This window comes from Epinephelus lanceolatus, chromosome 21, assembly GCF_041903045.1.
Source record: "Epinephelus lanceolatus isolate andai-2023 chromosome 21, ASM4190304v1, whole genome shotgun sequence".
Lineage (NCBI taxonomy): Eukaryota > Metazoa > Chordata > Actinopteri > Perciformes > Serranidae > Epinephelus > Epinephelus lanceolatus.
In genome coordinates this window covers 9072137-9096616 of record NC_135754.1, presented here as the reverse complement: position 1 = coordinate 9096616, position 24480 = coordinate 9072137, and the positions used below count along the sequence as shown (strand labels likewise).

The 24480-nt window shown below is 41.7% G+C and overlaps 1 protein-coding gene across 1 annotated transcript in view; it reads left to right on the top strand.

Moving 5' to 3' along the window:
• LOC117246870 (ras-associating and dilute domain-containing protein-like) overlaps window positions 1-18403 on the top strand; it is a 41299-nt gene extending 22896 nt beyond the window's left edge. Inside the window, exons 11-18 of the mRNA XM_033610885.2 lie at window positions 7735-7999; window positions 10104-10276; window positions 12379-12523; window positions 12664-12848; window positions 13727-14168; window positions 14259-14467; window positions 14729-14868; window positions 17551-18403. Coding sequence (XP_033466776.2) covers window positions 7735-7999; window positions 10104-10276; window positions 12379-12523; window positions 12664-12848; window positions 13727-14168; window positions 14259-14467; window positions 14729-14868; window positions 17551-17644 — 1653 coding nt within the window. The 3' untranslated portion in view covers window positions 17645-18403. The remainder of the gene's footprint in view (window positions 1-7734; window positions 8000-10103; window positions 10277-12378; window positions 12524-12663; window positions 12849-13726; window positions 14169-14258; window positions 14468-14728; window positions 14869-17550) is intronic.
• Window positions 18404-24480: the final 6077 nt, after the last annotated feature.

Genomic DNA, 24480 nt, shown 5'->3' with positions numbered 1-24480 from the left:
TTACACCGGCTGCGCTCCCCCTGCGCTGACAGTAGACGTGGTTTCAGCTGGCGAGCTTTTAGCGCACCTTCGGCGAAGCCTTTTGGCACGAAACTGTCACTGCGCCAAGCTGGATCTGTCGACACCTCCCCCTGCTGCGCCGCCACACCCATCTCAGCGCACCTCGGTCTGCCAAACTACCAAACTGAGTGTGCCTCGGGTTGCACTGCTTGAAACTAGCTCTGCACGGGGTTCGCCACCCTGCGCTGCGCCGGGAAACTAGAGGCCAAAGTGTTAGCCTACATACAGACAGCTTTCATTTTAGTTTGTCTTTAACACTTTGCTGTTAGCACCGCGAGCACGATGTGTTTGTGTCGACTGCGATCATAAATCATAATAGCGGTGAATGAGAGACTGAGCAGATTGAAATATGGCTTTCTACATACTGATCACATGTATTGATAAAGTTTTGGCTTGGCTGGCAGAGGTTTTATCGCACTTACATACAGTAACAAGCATAGTTGTCGTCAACTAGAGTAATCTTGAGGTTATATTCCCTTCATCTGCACCGCGGCCTCTCTGCTGTTGTCTGACTTCACTCTGTTGAGTGTGTGTGTCTGTGTGTGTGTGTGTGTGTGTGTGCGCGTGCGTGCGTGCGTGCGTGCATGCGTGCGTGCGTGTGTGCACGCGCGCTGTGAGGAGGAGGTCAGAGAGTAACTCATTTCCGAGTTTCGAAAATGAATGAATAAATAAAGCAATCGGCCTAATCTTGTATGTACAAAATGCTACAAGGCTACTTTACCTGCTCTGAAGACATGATGATCGCGTTCACTGGTACTGTTGGCTTGTCAACAAATGCATGCACAGAAAGATTTTTGCGACAGTTGTGACAGACAATACCGTTTTTCGTCTGTGGAGGGACCCCGTGACGTAAAAAGTGCAATCCTCCATTGTGTTGCTTTAAACAAAAGTTTGGCCCTGAATCATATATCGTTTTTTTAGCCGGTAGTATTGCACATATTACGTATAATTGTTATAGCTGTTTAATATTCATGTGTATGATTTTAAGTTTGTGAATTTTGTCTCAGAAGCCTTGATGCTAATGTTTGACAGATAACGTTAACCATGTTCTCCATCTTTTATAGTGTGTTAGTATGTTAAAAAATAGCTAATTAGCAGTATTATGATGCCACATTGGTGCAGTGGTTAACGCCTTCTGTACGGAGTTTGCATGTTTTCCCCATGTCAGCTGGGTTTTCTCGGGGTACTCTGGCTTCCTCCCACAGTCCTAAGGCATGTAGGTTAATTGGTGACTCTAAATTGGCCGTAGGTGTGAATGTGAGTGTGAATGGTTGTCTGTCTCTATATGTCAGCCCTGTGACAGTCTGGCGACCTGTCCAGGGTGTGTCCCACCTCTCGCCCAATGTCAGCTAGGGTAGGCTCCAGCTGCACTGCAAACCCCAACAGGATAAGCGGTCACAGAAAATGAATGAATGCATTCGTACATTTCATATGAATCTGATATGTTGAAACTTTTCAGTTATATGCTGTGACAGCGCTGTGTTTATCTTGTGATTAGGTAAAGCACAAAAACCACTTGGCAAGGACTGGGAGTGCCTGGTGTGGTCACCACAAACATGGTGGGAAATGTCCCTCCCTGTTGTTAAATATATGTTTTTTATTGGTCTGAACAGTTGTGTGCTGCTGTCTGCTGGTTGGCAACCGTCTTCCCTACGATTGCTGATAATGATCAATATCCACCACCCCCTCCACCTCATCATGAGGAGCTCAACTAATATATATGTCCAGCAATTCGGGAAGACTTTGGCTGGGCACCAGGTGAAGTGAAACAAAAATGTGCAGTGATCCAAATTATGGAATCGTTTAATCAAAATGGCAGCGGGCAGAATAAATAAGAAGGTGTTTATGTTGAGTGGATCACATACTTCTCCATGGGCAAAAGAGCTCTCCTCAACCTTTGAGGAGGTGGACATGGTGTATACGTACAGGAATAACTTATGCTGCATGTTAACTCCATCAAAAAAACTGTTACTGAGATTGAAAGTGGTTTGAAAATATTCAGTCAATGCCCTAATTAAGGACATGTGAGCATATAAAACAGAAGGTTGGCCCTGAACCATTATGTAACATCTCGTTTATCGTGATGCCAAAGATCTTTGGTTGCACAGCTGAAAGCTGGTATTCTTCCTCTGGCCATTGAGGTTGGGCGATATAACAATATTCAGGAGGAAAATGGAATGTGTGAGTTGTGGGATTTCGGTAAAGTGGAAAGTGAGTTCCATTTTCTTTTATACTGCACAAACTGTGATGACTTCAGAGAGTTAATGTTCCATGAAATGGCTCGTCTAAACCCTGACTTCTTCTGGTGCTCATTTTACAAAAGCCAGAATGGGTATTTAATTTGGATGTGTTTAAGTTTGGCAATTTTGTCACAAGAGCCTGGAGGAGAAGGCAAGAAAGTTTGTTGAATTAGTCCTTGTTTTTAATCTTTCTTAGTGCTACATGGTAAATCCTTTGTGAGTGATCCATGAATTCTGTTTATGTTCTGATTATGTATGACACTTTTGTTGCTTTGCGCCATTTTCTTTAGTTTTAATGATGTCCAAAAACATGTACACTGGACTCCTAACTTAATTTCATTTTATGGTGTCTTAAAGGGCCAGTTTGTAATATTTGGCATGGTTTATTGTCAAATCTGAATCTGAATCTGAATCTTCTACCCATTAATATGTTTATATAAGTGTATAATCGCTATAAAATAAAATTTGTTTGGTTTTCGTAGCCTTATAATTATGCTTTTATATATATATATAGCAAGGGCCTTGCTTTAGAGAGGTTGCCATCTTGCGCCGCCATGTATGTACGGCAGCCCGAGCGGACAATCCAGCCAGCCAGAGAATGCGCTTCGCGTGTATAAATAAACCAACGAAGACAGCGGAAGGAAGGAAGAAGGAGGAGGAAACAGCAGAGAATGTTAGTAGTTCGTCGATAGAGAGTAGTGGAAGTTTTTTTTAGTTATAAAGTTTGCGAATGGACCACACGTACCACGCAACAGGAGAGAATGAACCCGAACCGTCAGCTGCGAGGAAAAGAAGATGCAACTTCACTCCTTGTGATGCACTCTTTGCGGCGCTTTTCCTCCTGATGATATATCTCCCCAACGATGGTAGCACCGAATCCCATTCGGAGGATTCAGCCTCTCTTCTCGCCCACTCAGTATCAAACACATGGAGTTCCTCATCTGTATGCTCCGGCTCAAACAGGTATGGCTCTGGGTCTGTGTCCGCTACAAGAAACTCTTCAAAATCGCGTTCAAAGTCGTCCATTGCAGCTACTATAGTCCGGAGATATTGCTAGGCTAAATAAACAGCTGAATTTTGTTTACAGGCTACGCTGTCAGTCAGTGTGCGGGCTGGAGATTGGTGGAGCAGAGAGGGGAGGGGTGCCCGCTAGGTACTGTAAACGAGAATGTGTGTATGGAGTGTGTGTGTTACGCTAGAAGAGTCAGAGTTTGGGACGGAGTCTTTTACCCCCTGGAGTGCTACCGGAGTTTTTGGAGTGTTCAAATAAACTGGCCTTTTTCCCGAACGCTCCTCCGGTCTCCTGCTCGTGAGGGATTCATTACAATATCGTAACATGGTTTAGATTTCTAAATAAACATTTACCTCGTCGCTAGATAGACCTACTCCTGAAAAACTTTTTGTCCCTACGAGGCCACCGTCATTTACCCGACGGGAGGGGTGAGCGAGTGAGCCCTGCAATCTAGAATTTGACCACTGATGTCACTGTTTTCAACGGTTTTCAACCCATTTTACACAGTGGCCCTTTAAAAAAAAAGTCCATTCATGCTGGGCATAACTGTTTGAAAAAAAAAATGTTTGTTGTAATCTGAACTACATCATATGTACAAATGTTACACATCTGTGTTTTGCAGAAATGTACAATGCCAACATTTGATTCTGGCGACTGGGCTGTTTTGCAGCTACAGGAATTTGGTCATAAACCAAAGTAGTGGACAAGATAAAAATGTTGCCCTGCTGGGGGCGCTAGAAGAAAAGTCAGTGGGAATCTTCAGGGGAACATGAATGTCTTTACCAAATATCATGACATTGCATCCTAAACGTGTTTAAGTGAGAGATGAATTGACTGACTGATGAGCTGATACATTAACTACCATACCTATAGACTGTAGAACAAAGTCTTGGTGATCATGGTTGGCAGGGAACAGATCGCAGCTTGATGCAGCTTGATGCAGCTTGGACTGTTCAGATGTTGGCTTTGATGCACAATTTTGTTGCTTTCTGAACAAAAGAGGATGAATTCAGTGTGTCATTTCAGTGTGGCTTGAGATCTCTACAAAAATGCCATTGTGGTGCTAGCATAACACTTTCCCAGTAAAAAAGCATTTTCAGATTTAGCTGGCCTAGTGTGGACATAGTCTCAGTTTTCCTTGGACTTGCCAGTTAATCCAGGCGTGTCGTGTCATCCATCATGACTGTCACTTCTCAGCAAGCTCGCCTCAACATCTTTCCTGGACTGACAGACCAGATTTTGTGAGGAATGCTGAGGTGTAATCTGGCTAAGGCCTAATGATTTACTCTGGTATATATCCTTTCTGTTCACTGGTGCAGTGAGTTGACATAGTGATTTATGTCAGTTTTCACTTCAGTGTCTGAACCAGGGACCAGTTTGTGGAGGGGAGATTTTAATGTTCCAGGGTGGAAACAAGGCAGACACAACTGAGCTGGACCTCTTTTTTCCCCTAGCTCACTGTTTTATTAAAAGGACAGTTCACCCCAAAATCAAGAATACATATTCTTCCTCTTACCTGTAGTGCTATCTATCAGTCTGGATCATTTTGGTGTGAGCTTCTGAGTGTTGGAGATATCAGCTGATGTCTACCTTCTCTCAAATATAATGGAAGTAGATGGCACTCCACTTGAAAAACTCAACAGCAATTTCATGACTCTCTGACTCAAGATGATCCAGAGACCTTGTTGTGAGCAATTTCATGAGGGAACTATTTTGTTTCTACCAAACTACACCTGCCTACCGTATCACTGTGCAGAATGAAGCATGTATCAACTCATGGACGAGAGGCTTGTGACAGAGCAACATGTAATGGTGTCCTCCTCGGCTGAGCTGTAACGTTAGCTAGCTCAGTTGTGCTTGACAGAGATGTAGACTGAAGTCACATGATTTGGACTCAAGTCAGACTTAAGTCCATATTTGATAACTTTAGACTGACTTGACAAAATCAAAAAAGATTTGCAATACAACTTGAACTTAAACACCAATGACTTGGGACTTTACTCAGACTTTAGCCTTTTGACTTGGGTCAACCTTCCTGCAAGCCAAGTTTGGGAAAAGAAATGTATAGACATTTTTTTAGGAGACAAATGAGATTGTGGATACAAGCGGCCGAAATGAGTTTCTTTCGTGGGGTGGCTGGGCTCAGCCTTAGAGATAGGGGAAGGAGCTTGAACATCCAGAGGGAACTCGGAGTACAGCTGCTGCTCCTTCATGTTGGAAAGGGTCAGTTGAGGTGCCTCCTGGGCACCTGTTTCAGGCACGTCCCACTGGTAGGAGGCCCCAGGGCAGACCCAGAACACGCTGGGGGGACTACATATCTCATCTGGCCTGGGATTGCCTTGGGCTCCCTCAGGAGGAGCTGGAAAGTGTTGCTGGGAGAGCGATGTCTGGGGTGCTTTGCTTGACTTGCTGCCACCGCGACCCAGCCCCGGATAAGCAGATGAAAATGGAAATGGATTTTTTAAAACATGAGATAAGTTTAAAACAAGAAAGGACAAAAAAAAAATACTCTGCTGTGGTACTAGTTAATAGTGCTATGAAAGTGCAATATGAGCACTACTTTTTTTAATCATTAAGTTTAGTCACACTTGTTTTAACAAACTTGTTTTGATAAATAAATACAATTTTTTAAAAGTATTTCTAAATTCAATACATTATTACTCCATGTAAGAGCGCATTATGACTTGCTAAGGACTCGGAAATCAAAGTTTAGGACTTGGGACCTAACTTAGAACTTGCCTGTCTTGAATTTGGACTTGAGTGCAAAGATTTGAGACTTACTTATGACTTGCAAAATAGTGACTTGGTCCCACCTCTGGTGCTAGTTGGGCTAGCAGTAGATGTAAGTAAGTAAGTAAATTTATTTATATAGCACTTCTCACAGAGAGGACTCACAAAGTGCTTCACAAGATAAAATACAAAAAATACAATAACAGAAACAATGCAAAATACACAAAAACAAATAAAAAGTAAAGTGCAGCAGCGAAATACAGAGATGCACACTTCCTTCAGTGCAGTGATATGGTTGGCAGGTGTAGTTTGGTTGAAAGAAAATAGTTCCTTCATGTAACTGCTCACAGCAAGGTCTGGATTATCTTGAATAACCAGGTCATGATTTCTGAAAAGAGACATTGCTGTTGAGTTTTTCCAAATGTTTTTTTTTTTTGGTGCTTTGAGCACCACAAGCTGAGTGCCATTTAGTTTCATTATACTGGAGAGAAGGCAGGCATCTCTACAGCTGATATCTTCAACACTCAACAACTCACACCAAAACTATCCAGATTGATAAATAGCACTAAAGGTAAGAGGAAAAATATGTATTTTTGATTTTGGGGTGAACTGTCCCTTTAAAGTCATTCAATAAAACAGAAAGTGACACTAACCCCACTATGCTTTATGGTAATATTATCTTAAACCTCTATTTATTATGGGTTATTTCATGCTCATCCATCCGATGTTAGGATAATAGCAGCGGGATGGAAAACAAAAGGCGCCACTGGTGAGCAGTTAATCCAACTGAAGACATGTCACAATGAATACAGACGCTCTTTAACAGGCTTGTGGGCAGACGGTCTGTTTACTTGTCCATCACAGTGAATGCACAAATAAGCAGACGACACAGAATACACACTTTATGTTTTGACTCTGGAATAATGCGTGCCATGGATGCATGTGGTGATCCCAGGATGAATGAATCCCCTCTGGCTTGGCTCCGCTGAGCGACATTTTCCAACCAGAAACACTGCAGGATTATTTGGCTTAATGTTCACCCATTTCCATTGTCTCATGTGAGATGGGAGCCGTGGCTGTTATGTTCTACTGTTCGTGTTCAGCCTGCTCTGGCTGCGGGGCCTTACAGTAAATGTAAAATGATCTGCTCAGGGTGGATTCCTTCAGAACTCTTCACTCAGCAGTCCTGTTGCAGCGCCATGCCAAGCCCACATGAGCCATATTCAACTTTTTAGGAATGTGGATCTACGGCCGGCGCTGGCCTCGGAAGCTTGGTGGGTGTAAGAGTGAGATTGGAGGGGAAAGGGGATGTCTGTGTACAATTAGCTTGAACAAAGATATTGTTGTCTAGGCTCGCCCTGAGGAGCAGCGAGGACCTTTGGCTGAAAAGGAAGCTATGTTTCAAACTGTCCACTGATTTCTCTGTCTAATCTTATATCACGGATGTTGCAGTGTGAGAAACACAGAGAGACAGACGTGCAGAGCCAGTATGGGTGGTCTGAAATCTGGGTTAGAGGGTTACATGTTTTAGTTTATCCCAGCGATCAGAACATCTACCACACAACGTTAACTTTTCCAACCTCAAATTGACCCACAGGAATTGTCAACAGTCTCTGGATCCACATGGATGAGTGAGTCACTCTCATACTGAGCTGCTCAGTTTACTTTATTTAACTGATTCTGTCTTATCAGGTTCTCTACCCCGTCCTGCCGGGCCTTCTGGACTGCAACCCGTTCAGGGAGAGTCCTGACCTGCAGGTGACTGGTGGGAGTGCTCGGGTCCTGGGTAGCAGTGGACTGCAGGTCCCTGGCGAGATCCAGCATCTTGTGGATGTTCTGACGGAAAGCTGGAGACTGCTGTGTGACTGTCAGCTCCACCCAGAGATTTCCTCACAGCTCATTGGCTACCTCTTCTACTTCATCAATGCATCACTCTTCAACTCACTCATGGAGAGAGGTACCAGTGCACAAGTGTCCACATAGAGAAGGCTTATTAGCTTAGTATACAAAGGAGTACGGAGGCTTACAATCACTGGAGGGTAGATACTTCTAAACTCACTGACTTGCTCACTTTTCTGGCTGATAGCTCTGAAATAATATTTGTGATACATCTGGAGGTTACCATCTGACCACCTTTTTATATACCAGGTACCTTTCTATAAACCTTTTTGTATAATAAGTTAGGTAGGAAGGTAGATGGGTGGACTGTTTCCAGGTTTTGTATTAAGTATGGAATTATGACACTGCTCCCTAGTGGCCGTCAAGAGACATAGCAGTGGCTACAAAAACCCATTCATTTCATTTCAATTTTATTTCTCTCTTTTGTAAGAATACTCAGCTGTGAGGACTGACCCCTGTGGAATGCGTATTGAAAACATAATTTTCGTGTTTTTTCTTGCTGTGTAGCCACTCCATGAAAAGACCAACACCAGCAATGTGTCAGCCCAGCTCTCAACACTCTCTGACCACTCTAACCTGTTTGTGGCACTCAGCCTCAAGCCAATTTGTCCTTGCAGGAGACATAAATTTCGTGCATGGAGTACGACCAATTCAGTCAAGTTTTTTTCCTGAGTGTTTTTATTCCTCAGTAGGCATGAAAAAACCCTTCATTTTTTAAAGACATGCATTTTTCAAAGAGTTTTTCACATGTCCACTCAGGTGGACAGTACGCACTAAGTTTTCAATTGAAGAAATATAAACCAATTAATAAAACAATAAGAAATGTGAAAACTGTTGAGTCTTGCTCCTGACTCCTCTCTCCTTCTACTCCGCCCTCACTCAGCTCTTGGCTTTCCCTCCTCGGCTGCCTCCACCTCCTCCTATAGAACAGTGTGTTTTTTTTGTTTGTTTGTTTGTTTTTCCAATAAACATTTCCTGCGAAAATATTGACAAAATATTTTTAATACAAAAAGTGTAAGTTATGTTCTACAAAGTAATAATATGAATCGATTAATATACAGCCACTGCAGATGAAGTATTGTCAAGACCAAAGGCAGTTATAGTATTAACTGTTGAAATATAGCCACAATGCATGATGTCCAACATAAAATCAGTAGGTGACTTGAAAAATATAACAACTGTATTACTCCTTAGTTGTTACTTTATGTTGCCAAATTTTATTTACCCACAAGGGTCTCCTATTATAGACAGGAAGCGTTTCTTACATTTCATTGGCCATCTTGTTTTAGAGATTTGTGTCTCAAACACAAAGAATATCAACCGATGGCTGGCCAGTGGGCGGCAGTGTATGGCATTGACACATTAGGGTCCACTGTAGCGGCTGGTATGCAACTAAAGCATCAAAACCCATGCATGTACAAGAAAATGGATTTTATATAGGGGTCCGTAGTTACCACTGTGTGTGGAAGGGTTAAAGACTTGTCACAAAAATATGATTTTTTTAAGCAATTTCAGCAAACAGAAACACAGCAGTGGTTTTTATCAAATGTGTATTTGTGGGGGACTACTTTCAGCCATGGATTAATACTACAGACTGTATATAAAGATGGACAATGTGTCTCAATTTATCCCCACTGAATGGAAGTGAAGCTAAAATATCCTGGATACGGCTGCAGTGATGTTATTTGGAGCCAGAGCAAACTTGTTAGAAAAATGAACACTTGGACATACAGCACTGTGAAATTATCTTTGGGAAAAATGTATTTTATATAGTTTGGCCCATGTCCCATCCAACAACATAGAGAGGACAGGCTTTATGATCTATACTGCAGCCACCCACCAGGTGGCAATCAAGCTATTTTGGCTTCACTTTTGCAGAGCTGTCAAGCCATCCATCTTTATATACAGTCTATGATTAATATACATTTTATTTTGTGCACCAGAAAGACAGTGTATTTAGGACTGACTCATCTACATGGCCTGTGTTCATGGTAACAAAAATGGAAACACTTTGGCTGAATAAACACAAAATACTTGTTAGATTCATGGTTGATTTTGCTCTTTTCATGAGATTCAGTAACAAAGTATAAAGTGAGTGTTGCATTAATCTGCTGTGGAAAAAAAGCTGAGAAAAAAATGACTCTCTCCTGATGTGTACACAGGCTCTGAGCCAGGTTTCTACCAGTGGTCCAGAGGCGTATGCATGCGGGCAAACCTCGACTTAATCCTGGACTGGGCCCACGCAGCTGGACTGGGAGAAGTGGCCTTGGAACACACACACACTCTCTCATCGGCTATCAATCTGCTGGCTACACCTGGAAAGAATTTACAGCAGGTATTACTCAAACAAACACTAGTTGGGTTTACCCAACCATAAATAATCACCAGACTGGCTGAGGATTTAGTGGTGTTACTTGTGGTTTCAAGTATTTCTGTATAACATTAAAAATTAAATACAAATACACAAAAATCAAAGTTAAAATTCTGAAAAATGTTCTTAGCTTTATTTATTAAGCTAAGCAGCTTCATCAGGACTGTGTGGGTATGATTGGTTAAGACTGTATAAATCTTTCATACCTTTATATACAGTCTATCATCACAACCTAGAACTAATGAATGCTGAAGAAATGCATTTGAAACAAATTAGTAAAAACAAAACAATAAATGCATTCTTAAGTAATTTGTTTAAATTAAATCCAGTTATTTATATAAAAAATGTAGTAACTAATACATTTGTTTAAAAAAAAAATAAAGTTTTCCTCTTCATCATGGGAGAACAAATGGTGAAAGGCTCCTGTATACTTCTGAAGAACACCTTAACAAGCCTTAGCATTGGCGTCAGGCTGAACGACTTTACGTTCTCTGGCCGTGTTATTTTGTCTTACTGGGATTTCTGTGACCCTGCAACGTCTTAAGACCAAGACACACCAAACCGATATCAATGAACTGCTGGCAAAGGCTGACTGTTATGTTGCCTCATGTCACCCGTTTCTCAGCCATTTAGTGGAAATAAACACATTTCAAATGCTACAGCCAACCAGCATGTAGGTTCTCTGCCTGCGTTAGAGGAAATAACACTCCACGCCAGCAGGTGGTGGTAGACTGAAAGCGTCATCCAAAAGGAGAAATTAGTGAACTGTCTTGATACTAGTTAGCCAGTTAGCACATTTATAACACAGATGTTGAAAGAACAAATAATATTACGAACCATTTCTGCTAAAGAGCTCATTGGCTAAGACATAATAATTGTACCTAATATAACAAGTTTGTTTCGATCATACTCTGTCTGTCTGACTTTAGTCGTCTGTTTACATTCCTCACTTCCGTTTCTCTTCTCATGGACTGAGTTCAACTGCCAATCAGAGTGATTTTGTTCACAAATGGACTCCACTGTCTCCGATGCAGATTCAACATGCTGAATCAGCCTTTAAAAAGCTAACAAGTGCCAACTAGTGCCAACGTTGTGGGACACACTGCAAAAGCTAGGGCGACAGATTCTCACCGACAGCCCAACATTGATCAACGGCCAGGGGCGGACTGGCCATCTGGAGGTTCTGGAGAATCACAGAACGGCCGGTACTCCAGGACGGCTGGCGGCCGCCACGCAGTCATCACTGTTTTTTTTTTTTTTTTTTTTTTCTTTTTCTCCCTGATAATCTACTGTTCCACGTCCAGTCCACTAGGTGGCAGCCTTTAAATTGGATGACAGCCAGCCCGTAATTATCTATGAGCTGGCCGGCCGCCAATCAAATTGAAGAAGAAGGGCCCTAGGAATGCTCCTTGATCTTGGTGTCTGACATGAGGAAGACTGCCAGCTAATGTCTGGCTCAGCCTCAGTCATGTCCATTATCACAAGTCAGGTGTCAGGATGGGAGTTCTGAGGGAGGTTGTGGGTTGAAAGGGGACGCTGCAGAGTCCCCAAAGGGTTAAACTCTGACTGCTGACTGTTGCACTGTCTGTGAAGGTGGTAACCAGTTCCCCTTCCACAATCCAAACATAGTCAGCATAATATCCCTTGGATGTAACAGTTATATGAAACAGAGGTCATGCCTGTAAGAGATAAGTTAGGATCTAACTGCACCTATGGATGTGCTGTCAAATATTTTTAGGAGATTAAACTCTTTCCTCTGTGGAGTAATTCTACAACCAGCCGAGAACAATTTCAGTTGTGTTGATACGATTTGTTCTATTCCAAAATTCTCTTTGACTGAAGAATTTCCTTAAATATTTCATGTACATATCAGTGAAAATGTTAGTTGACTACCGTTGCATGATCAGGTGAAATGGATAAATTGTCCCTCTGTAAAGAGGTAGAGTATTGGATCAGTCTGGTGCCTGCACAGAAAAAAAAGCTGCAAGATAATTCAGCTTTCCCATGGCATTATAACTATAACACTCTATTGTAATCAGTGCGCATGTATCTGTGTGTGTGTATAGACATCTTGGGTGTCCTTGCGGTCTGACTACCCTGCCTTGAGTCCGGCCCAACTGAACCACCTGCTGAGTCTTTACAGCCCAGCCTCTCCCTGCAGACACACCTGGACTCCATCTGTTCATGACCAGGCTGCAGCACACCATACTGGTGAGAGGTCTACATACTGGTCAGCTATTATCCCTGCCTTCCTTTGCAGTACCAATTATGAATATGATAATCTGCAAGTTTCTCATATACATATTTTCTTTCCTTTTTTCAATCCATAATGGCCCTTTTTTTCCCCTCAGCTGATATCCTGGAGAGTTTTGACACCCACCATCCTCTGGTGCTGCCTGATGGGGGTTACCAATTCCAACTGAGCGGCCAGGTGACAGATTCAGCCCTGAGGGAACAGCTGGACAAGCTCAAAGAGTTCATGTCCACCCTTTCTGACTCACAGTCAGATGAGGTCACAGCTACTGAGGAGCAAAAGGTACAACATTCATACCTTTTCATTGTTACAGAGGTATACTGAACAAAAATAAATAATACTGAATAAAGTTGGAAAATAGGATGACTGTAAAATTTGCACTGCCAAGGTGATAAATCCACAAAGAGCAGGCACCATAAAGGTTGATGGCAGTCTCAGAGCCCATTGGCTACTGGTTTGGTGACCAGTGGCACCCCTCATGGGGGGGCCATGGCCCCCTGATATATCTGGTCCCCATCAGAGACTGAAATTACTGGGTCAAAGGCTGTGGTGCACTCATTTTTTAAGCTAGTGCAAAGGTAGTGGTATCTTGTAAAACTAGACAACCTAAGGCATCCACTAATACCAACCATGTCAGTTTAGCTTCTTGGGTAGGGGGATAAAAAAAAATGCCCCAAGTTAGGCTAAATTTTGGTGAGGGAACAACAGGCATGGCCATTTTCAAAGGGGTCCCTTGAACTCTCACCTTAAGACATCTGAGTAAAAAATAGGTTCTATGGGTACCCACAAGTCTTCCCGAAACGTGAGAAGAAGGCTTGTTCCCAGTAACTGTGTTGTTTTTTAGCTAGCCTATATACCTGAACAGCATAATTTATGTCCTGAAAATCAGTTATGGTTTTAGTTTTGGTGAGCCAATGCATTTTGGCCAATGTTTACGCCTCTTTTGGTCTCCACTCGGACTGTTTACCTGCCACAAAATCGCGAATGGTCAATAATACTCAGACTACAGAGTACAAAATTTCTGAAGACACAATAGGGCCTTCTTTTACATTTGCCGTACTGCCCAAGTATTGCCAAATGAATGGTGTTCCCCTCTATAGTGTGCCAGTTCTCAAATGTGTTATTTTAAATTGTTCCTAATTGTTCTATCTGTCATCCAGGGTGGTACCCTTCCCATGGAGGCTAAACTATTGAAGACAGATATCCTTTCAAAAGCCCGTCTGGAAACCTTGCATACATCGCCAGTTGAGATCGTCCTATCTCAGGCAACTGTTCATGACCACCAGTCCCCTTCTGCTACCCCTGGTGCCTTACCTCCATCACCCCCATCACCTCCCTCTCCTTCCTCCACCGAATACCTGGATGAGTTCAGCTCCTGTGGTGCCCTCCTTCTGTCCCAGAAGCTCAGAAATCTGGAGCTGCAGAGCAGAGAGAGCAGTGAGATAAGGAGGTCGGCTCTGGACCCCTCCTGTCTCCTCACCCCGCCCAATACCCCCCACATCATGGATCCTGTTGATCTGGTGAAGGCGTATCAGGATAAATGGATGAAGGGTGACAGTGAGACACTCTCCTGGTCCTCTGGTGTAGATGCACAAACTGAAGGTACAGTGCAGACATACAGCACCATTCTTGGTATTCTTATGTTTGTCTGCAGTAAAAGAAAACTGAGCATGTCCTTCATTTTCTCCTTAGGTGGACTGGTGTTTGAATGTCTGGCTGCACTGAAAGTAGACCGTTTGAAGTCCGATTACCAAAGTACGAAAAGATTTGTTGAACTGAAAGAGGAAGAGGAGGAGGCAGAAGAGGCGGGGGAGCATTACGATGGCAATCATGATGAGGTTTTTAGCTTGGAGCTGGAGCGAGGAGAAAGAGGACTTGGTCTTGCTCTAGTTGACACAAGGGTAAGTGAAAGAGATGTTTAAGCTTGGTTTTCTGTTCTGCTGTTATTAAAGACACATCTGAGCACACCACGACCCCTCAACTCCCTCATGGACTCTCCTCTTTTGTTAAACTGTGACGGTCATCCTGTGACAGTCCAGGGCTTATGGGAAGTGGTGCTCTTTTAAGGCTACTATAAACAGAAGAAGAAATCAAAAAGATTCTCTGCAATGTCTTCATTAGTGATTTTTGTTGGGTAAGGACATTTTGACCTCATCTTCCAGGACACTTCCTTGAGCGTGAAAGGCATCTTTATCCGTGCAGTGGTCCCAGACTCTCCTGCAGCTCGGTGTAAGAAGCTGGTACCAGGAGACAGGATCCTGGCTGTTAATGGGGTCAGTCTCCTTGAACTGGACTACCAGAGGTAAGAATGATTCAAATCTGAGCCAACTCATATTTACCTAGAAGGGCACTCTGAGGGCGCAGGCCATGGCCAAGGCCAAAGGTACCGACAAGAGCAAACGCACTACAGCGGCCCAAAACATTTCCATTAGAACTGTGCTGTAGCATTAGTAGCAATGCCAATTCAAAACACAGAAAATCCAAAATAAAAACAACAACAGAAGTGTGTTGCAAATGAAAACACATGCTGTAGAAAGCAAAAACAAATAGTTTAGCTTTCAACAACAATAATGCAACAGAAAAATGCTGCATATTCAGTAAAAACAATGGAAGTTCCCAAGGCCTCTAGGGGGAGCTGCTGCTCTTTTATAATTTTAAGACTAAGGCCAAATGTAAACCAGGGCTGAATCCAAATGTCCAGGCTTCACTACACTTGCAGACTTTCGGACTTTGCAGGCCCGTTCCCAGAAAGTCTGCAAGTGCTTAAGGCTGTCCAAATCCACAATTCAACCAGTCCACAAGGGGCCTCAAGTGGACTTTCTGCAGACTTCCAGAGAGTCCACTTGGGATGTAGACTACGGCCCACAATTCATTGCAATACGGACATTTGTTTTGTGTGTAACTTTTTTTTCTCCAATAGCCAACTAAAAAACAAAACTAATGTATATGTAAAACAGTTAATGTAGCCTATCAAAACAGTACCTGAGTCATGTAGGCCGGATATAATATTCAACAACATCATGACACAGAAATATGTAGAAATACGGGATATAGAGGGGAATCTAAATGCATTGTATTACTGCAGCCTACTCTAAAGGTTGCGCAGTGTAATGCCAAATATGAAGCCTAGAATATTGTCGGAAATACAATACAAAAAGAGCTTCTGATGTAACTAATGGGCCTACCTGATTTATTAAGTCATAGCTCGGTCCTTGTATGTATGTACATGTTATACAGAAATGTATTTTGTTCACTCACAAAACAACCCTATACATGAGATTTATATCTTGTCATCTGCAGGGACAGACTTTACGTGATGAAGGTGAACTTGTGATGACAGTATGAATGACTGAAGTCTATGAGGGCTTAATACGCAAGTCCAAAGGGTGGACATTTGGATTCAGCTCAGAACTTCTGCCTGTATGCCTCTGCAAACCAAGCTGCAGTTTAGGCAGGGCAAGGCAGCATTATTTGTATAGCACATTTCATACACCAGGGCAACTCACAGTGCTTTAATGAGCAATGAAAAATAAAACCTAAAAAGGAAATCAGATTTACAATAAAAGAGTAAAGAAAAAATAGACAAAAGGTCAGAGTCAGGGCTTGTCTAACATCATGTGGGAGGTTATTCCAGGTGTGTGTTGCATGATAACAAAACGCTGCTTCACCATTTTTGATCTGACACTTGGAATGGTCCTAGGCCGGCCCCAGATGTCCTCTGGGTCCTAGAAGGATCATATGTTACAAGCATATCAGGGATATATTTGGGCGCTGAGCCACAGTGATTTATGCACAAGCAGCAAGATTTTGAAATCAATTCACTGAGTGACAGGTAACCATTGTCAGGATTTTAGAACTGGAGTAATGTGGACTCCATAGTGCAGCTGCACTTTTGATAAGCTGAAGTTGAACAGTTTGTTTTGAATCTCCTACAAGTTTACATCCATGTCTGTCCACACTCATATGTAACCATGACAGCAGAGAGTGTTTCAAATATGGATGTGTCTGCAAAGCAGCTACAGATTTTAAAACATGGATTTAAGGTGTTAAGTTAAGGTATCGAATAATGACCAGAGCAGTGTTTTTGCAGAACATTATGATGTCACAATGAAGCTGACCTTTATACTTCTGGATATAAAGTGTCATCACTTAATTCTATACCATTAAGAAATTTGTACAAAAGTTTGAATTAATTAGCACTTGGCTTGTGAAAACTATGTTTTGTTATGTCACAGTGACCTTTAACCACCAAATTCTAATCAGTTCATCGTTGAGTCCAAGTGGACATTTGTGCCAAATTTAAAGAAATTTCCTCTAGGCATACTTGAAATATCACATTCATGAGAACTGGATAGACAGATGGATGAACAAAACATAATGCCTCTGGCCATAAAAAGAATTGCTACTTCTTTATGTCACCTCTTAAATCCACTTTTCTTCCCACTTCAGAAGTGAACACTCTCCTCTGGTCTCTCTTGGGTCAAAAATCAAGCCGTTCCACCTCACGCTTTCCCCAGAGGCCTGCAGAACTTATGTTGTTGCCTGGATATGCACATTCTTCTGTTGTATTTGTTTTTGACTGTTTGCAGCGTGTTTGCTGTTAATGTATTTGTTTCTGCTTTCTGCAGCACGTTTTTTCATTTGCAGGACATGTCCTTAGTTATATGTGTTTGTTTGGATTTTCATTGGCATTGTTTCTTAAATTGCAGCACATTGCTCCTAATGGAAATATTTTGGATTGTTGTAGAGCGTTTGCCCTTGAGAACCATTGTACAAATGCCTTATCTTGCAGCGTTACCAAATTAGTGTTTAAAATTGAATGGGTTCTTTCCAAGTTTCATGAAAATCGGGTAAATCGGTAGTTTTTTCTATAATCCTGCTGACAAAGAAACAACTATAAACATAACTTTGGCAGAGGTAGATGTCAGGACTGATTTTTATTAACAGCTCTTTTACCTCTGTGTCTCTTTTTTGTCTCTGTTAGTGGGAAGGATCTGATCCAGTCATCGGGTGACAAACCGAGGTTACTGGTGGCCAGATCTGAATGGATGGCTAAGGCTATACAGACTGAATGCTGATGGCTTCTTTTAACCAATACTGTTAATGCACCATGAGCGCACAAGAGCTTGTTCAACATTCAAGTTCCAGACATGGACCTTAATGGAAGGATTTGGGTGTTTTGAAGACAGAAATGCACTATAAAATGAACTGTGTCCCAGCTGAGCTGAGTACCAGGTTTGAGCTGCTCAATGTATTTTTGCAGCATTCACATTGTAATAGCATGACAGTAATTAATGATGTGTATATTTTAGGCTTTGTTCCAGTGAATACAGCATTTTGATTCCAAACTGAGAAGAGTTTGCCTTGAATATTCTAAACTTGTTTGGTACTGTATGGTTGGATTAAAACATCACTGCAGCCATTTGCTTTCTGGAACCACTAAAACATTAGCCCACACCTAATTTCAAGCAGTATATTTAAACTTTAAAGCCACTGGCTGAAGAATACTTCCATACAGTCACCCTAAATGCCACCACTAGAAGAGCTGCAGAGGTAAGAGAGCACTTATGATATTCTGGAAGCTTCAGTGAGGAAACGTTAGAAATCTAACCCCATGTAGTTAGTCTGATGTAGAAGTCTGCTGTTGAAATTACATTGCTGCAGCACTGTCATTTGTCATTTGTCTTTTAAAAAAAAATAACCAGCACCAACTGAGGTGTAGTGTAATTGCAATTCTTGAATCAATTTTTTTTATTCATGCTCTTGATTTGATGTGTGATAGTTGTTACATGTTGTTGATAAGTGCCAGTCTGAATGATAAATGAACCATAAAAACATGTCAAATTTTTGTGTTTCTTCATTAACCAGATGGTTTCTTTAAATATTGATAAACTTTTAAAGGGCAAGTCCAATATTATTTATCAATTCATTACTTTTAGATTTTCACTCTGTAGCATCCCAGTAGTGTTCCTTATATATTCAAATATGAACATTCAAATTTGGGTTAAAGTTTGTTTTAGTGTCAATATGCTTTTTCTCAAGGCCTTCTAAAATCACTTTGCCACATGACCTGAAACAGGTTTCTGCATGATGAGGTTGCTACATATAAACCCCCTGGCCTGCATAACATGCCTCTTTGTGACTGAGCTGAGTCTTCTTTGAGAATTATGTGTTATCGATGTTCCAAATTAGCTCTATTCTTCTGACCCCTTAAAGCAGCAGGGGGGTGTTACACGAGTGGTTACTTCAGTCAAAGGCCTCCACGTGAGGAAGACAGACAGGACACTCGGCCAGTCATTCGGTCCGAATGAGAATGGTATCATTATGAGTTTGTATCTCTGGTGGAATTCACTTACATTTTAGTGTGCCATCAGCTTATTAATAGCATTTTCACTTAAACTGTGGTCGTATTGAGTGGTTGAACATGCCACCTATGTTCTTTTTTCCACCTCCTCGGCAATCGCCAACAGAAATAAATCTTCCTCCTCCTCCGCTTCAAACACATTGTTTTCCTCCTCCTCCTCCTCCATCAACTCAAAAACCGCCATCTCCGCCATTTTTGTTGTCGTTGTTCTGTCAGATTCCCACAATGCTTAGCGCATGTGACGTATGCGGCAATGGGAGAGGCCAATGAGAACCCAGGAGTTCTGCACTTGAGTTTCTCATGAAGTATGACATTTCCTGGAGTATGTACAGGGCTTAACCCAAAACAAAACATCCACTGATAACTGTGATATATGATGATGATGATTTTTATGTATGAAAATAAATGATAGTACAGTTCAAAATTAAATTCACAGTATTGACGACAGAAACTGTATTTGTCATTAAAAAGCAAACACAGATCGTACACAGCTATGATAACACATTTTCGATGTATTTTTTTTAATGTTTTAAAAGAAAAAGAATGTGATAAGAGGATACGGAGAGAGAGAGAGAGGCAGGGGCGATTCTAGGATCAGAGGTTTAGGGCTTCTGAGCACCCAGAGAGCTGCCCGGCCAGGCAAGATAAATTTCACTGTTTTGTACATTTTAACTCAATTTCATTCCCACATTTGTGAAAGAAAAGCACAACACTTTTTAGGAAAGTCTGTGACTAAACCATCAGATCTGATAAAGGTTATTTAAATGCTGAGCCACAGAAAAAGAGGAATGGATTGGAATCATAAAAGAAACATATCGTAACCCTAATTTCTGGGGGAAGACAACTCATTTTGATACAGCAGCTCCTCAACATACACATAAACAGTATTATGTTTCTGGAGTAAACCAGACCCCTATAGTGAGTACCAAAAATACCAAAAATGGACCTTGGGCTTATTTTTTGGACTTTTATTTGAAATGTAATGCACAACATGTAACATTAACACATTAAAGGGCCAGTTTGTAATATTTGGCATGGTTCATTGTCAAATCTGAATCTGAATCTGAATATTCTACCCATTAATATGTTTATATAAGTGTATAATCGCTATAAAATAAAATTCGTTTGGTTTTCGTAGCGGCGGCACGGTGGTGTGGTGGTTAGCACTATTGCCTCACAGCAAGAGGGTTGCCGGTTTGATCCCGGGCGTGGGAGCCCTTCTGTGCGGAGTTTGCATGTTCTCCCCGTGTCAGCGTGGGTTCTCTCCGGGCACTCCGGCTTCCTCCCACAGTCCAAAGACATGCAGATTGGGGACTAGGTTAATTGATAACTCTAAATTGTCCGTAGGTGTGAATGTGAGCGTGAATGGTTGTTTGTCTCTATGTGTCAGCTCTGCAATAGTCTGGCGACCTGTGCAGGGTGTACCCTGCCTCTCGCCCGATGTCAGCTGGGATAGGCTCCAGCCCCCCCACGACCCTCAAGAGGATGAAGCGGTTAGAAGATGAATGAATGAATGAATGAATGGTTTTCGTAGCCTTATAATTATGCTTTTATATATATATATATAGTAAGGGCCTTGCTTTAGAGAGGCCGCCATCTTGCGCCGCCATGTATGTACGGCAGACCGAGCGGACAATCCAGCCAGCCAGAGAACACGTTTAGTGTGTATAAATAAACCAACGAAGACAGCGGAAGGAAGGAAGAAGGAGGAAGAAACAGCAGAGAGTGGTAGTAGTTCGTCGACAGAGAGTAGTGAAAAGTTTTTTTAGTTACAAAGTTTGCGAATGGACCACACTTACCATGCAACAGGAGAGAATGAACCCGAACTGTCATCTGCGAGGAAAAGAACGCACCTTCACTCCTTGTGATGCACCCTCTGCGGCGCTTTTCCTCCTGGTGATATATCTCCCCAACGATGGTAGCACCGAATCCCATTCTGTGCAGCAAAATGTGAGCGGAGGATTCAGCCTCTTGTCTTGCCCGCTCAGCATCCAAGTTCCTCATCTGTATGCTCCGGCTCAAACAGGTGTGGCTCTGGGTCTGTGCCTGCTACAAGAAACTCTTCAAAATCACGTTCAAAGTTGACCATTGCAGCTACTATAGTCCGGAGATATTGCTAGGCTAAATAAACAGCTGAGCACTGTTTACCGGCTACGCTGTCAGTCAGTGTGCGGGCTGGAGATTGGTGGAGCAGAGGGGGGAGGGGGTACCCGCTAGGTATTGTAAACAAGAATGTGTGTATGGAGTGTGTGTGTTACGCTAGAAGAGTCAGAGTTTGGGACGGAGTCTTTTACCCCCTGGAGTGTTACCAGAGTTTTTGGAGTGTTCAAATAAACTGGCCTTTTTCCCGAACGCTCCTCTGGTCTCCTGCTCGTGAGGGATCCATTACAATATCGTAACATGGTTTAGATTTCTAAATAAACATTCACCTCGTCGCTAGATAGACCTACTCCTGAAAAACTTGTGTCTGCGCAAGGCTTTTTGTCCCTACGAGGCCACCGTCATTTACCCGACGGGAGGGGTGAGCGAGTGAGCCCTGCAATCTAGAATTTGACCACTGATGTCACTGTTTTCAATGGTTTTCAACCCATTTTACACAGTGGCCCTTTAACAGTAATTGACTTTTTCAATGTTTGTCTCTGCCTTTTTCCTTCTTGTCTGTATTATATAATACAAATACATAAATAAAAATACACTTCAAAAATGAAAAGTGCTTGAAATCTACAAAATAATAATAATAATGAATACACACAATAGGAGTCATAATGTTAATGGGCATCCAGTCAGTTAGCTAGTCAGTAGCACCTTGGCTTTAATATTAACACATGCACATGACACAACAGCTAGCTTCTCTCATTCCAGTTCAAACAGAGGACAGTGGTACTGACCACCTGTAACGTTTCCTAGTTAGAAAAAACGTTAGCTAACTCCTACCTAACAACATAAACAGTGACCTATGATTAAATGCAGCAAAAAATGAGGACTGGTAATGATAATAATGTGTTGGTATTGAGTAGTAGAAGTTAGGAAATGTGCCACATATCCTGGTTTAAGCCAGGTACTTACACCACTACACCATTCTGGAAGGCAGTGCATTGCTCTGTGCAGATAGAGCGCTCAGTATGGAAGCCCATTTCCGCCACTTGATGGAAAAAAAATAAGATCTATTAACTCAAAATAATGAAATACTAAGTCAAAATAATGACTTGCTAAGTCAAAATTATGAGATACTAAGTCAAAATTATGACTTATTAAGTCAAAATTATGAGATACTAAGTCAAAATTGTGAGATAGTAAGTCAAAATAATGACTTGCTAAGTCAAAATAATGAGATACTAAGTCAAAATGATGACTTGCTAAGTCAAAATAATGAGATACTAAGCAAGTCATTATTTCGACTTAGTGTCTCGAGTGTTAGTGAATACGAGTGTTATTGAATCAAATTGTTCGCCACTCCTCCGTGAGTTATGAGTTATGTGAGTTACCATATATTTCCAAATAGTCGCCCGGTGACAAATAGCCGCTGGGGGTTTGACCCCATTTTGCGTATTAAACGCTGGTCCGATTAAACGCCTGGGTGATTATTTCCTCATTCATTGCCTCATGGCTGTCCCTCCTTGAGGGACTGTTTGCGCTTTTACGCACGGGTCAGTGGTGAAGTGGTGCACATGACTCGTGCTATGGACGGACGGACGGACGGACAGACAGCCACGTATCTAAAACAGGTAATACATCTGGCTACATCTTTCCAACATCAAATATCCATGATCGCCTTGACCCGCGTGCGTAAAAGCGCACACAATTACTCTACGGGACTCAGGGACCAGAATTCGGGATGGCGGACCGTCGGGATGGCGATATTTCAGTGTGGCGGCCTGTAACTGTTGGTTAAATGGCCCGTTCTGTTGGTACTGGGATAAATGGGGGTTTACTGGTATAATGCAATAGCACCACCCAGCAGTGAAACCCGTGTACACGAAAAAAATGACCCACTCTAAATGTTTAGAGATTTTTGCACATGAACTCACCCCTACATTATACAGTATTTTTTGCACTAAAAAACATACTGGACAGGAACTGTAACCAAATAACGGCCTGGTGCAGGTCGGTGCAAAAAAAACAAAAAAACAAAAGCCTTGAGCAAATAGCCCCTGGTTCTTTTAAACACCAAAAATACGGTATCTATGTGTTGTAAAAGCATTTTGCTCTGCTGCTGTAGACAGCCTGTCTAAATGATGTCTTGAAGGCTGTCTGATTGTATGTGGGTTTTTTTCTTCATGTCGGCATGTTAAGCTTGTATTTTCGGTCTCTGGAGACACTCCAATAAATTCGCCTATACAGTATTGTGCCAAATTGGCCTTTGTTTTACTGTGTTTCATACACCGGACCCCTTGGTTATCTTCTAGAAATGAGCTTGTAATTAATTTATTTCCTTTATTTTCTGTGAAGTTAAATAATGATAATTAAACATCCGCTTGCTGTCCGTGGTGCTGAAATATGCACCGAAATAGGTCCGATGTTTTCACTGCTCTCACCAAGTCGTGCATTACATGCAGACATGAGGTATTATGCATGTGAGAAACAGCTTCATGTCCTTTGAAACAGTTTTCAGTAGCATAGTATGTACTTCTGACAGGTCAAAGACCAAAGTGAAGTTTTATATAAGTTCATATTTTTGAAACTCCATCATCAGTAGCTCTGTGACATCATGTCGTATTGCCATACCTTAGCTTTTGCTGAAACGACGCCCCTGCCTGGAGGTCTGCACAGAAGACTCCTGGCTCTCCTGACGACCACTCATAATTTAAATCAAATGTAATTTTGGGGAAAATATCCATCTTCTTGGTGTGACGCTAGTGTCAGTTTGTGTCAGCGTAGCGAGTGTGACAGTTGGTTAATTAACGGTTGTGTTTATATTTTTAACACCTGTGAGCAGAGTGATTTTACTGTTACAAGTCCCAGTGATGTTATACTCTATATCAGCACTCACGGAATGCTTCTCGTCCAGTCAAATTACTTGGCCGAAACTAAATATTGTATAATTAACTTTATGTCTTAGCCAAACAGAACACTTAAAATCAACACTATTTTACTACATTTTGTAATTTGTAGACTATTTAAGTAACCAAACATACCCCATACGTCACATCATGTGTGGCATATCCGATGTACATGAGTTATTACGTCACTGTTTTGAGTTAGTATCCCTCAATGATGTTATCCATCGTGACTGAGAGATGAAGAGTATGGATTGTCGAAGGCTGTAACTGTACTCATTCACCTCATTATTGGACTTGGTATCTCATTATTTTGACTTAGTAAGTCATAATTTTGACTTAGTATCTCATTATTTTGACTTCGTAAGTCATTATTTTTGACTTAGTATCTCATTATTTTGACTAAGTAAGTCATAATTTTGACATAGTATCTCATTATTTTGACTTAGTAAGTCATTATTTTGACTTAGCAAGTCATTATTTTGACTTAGTATCTAATTATTTTGACTTAGCAAGTCATTATTTTGACTTAGTAAGTCATAATTTTGACTTA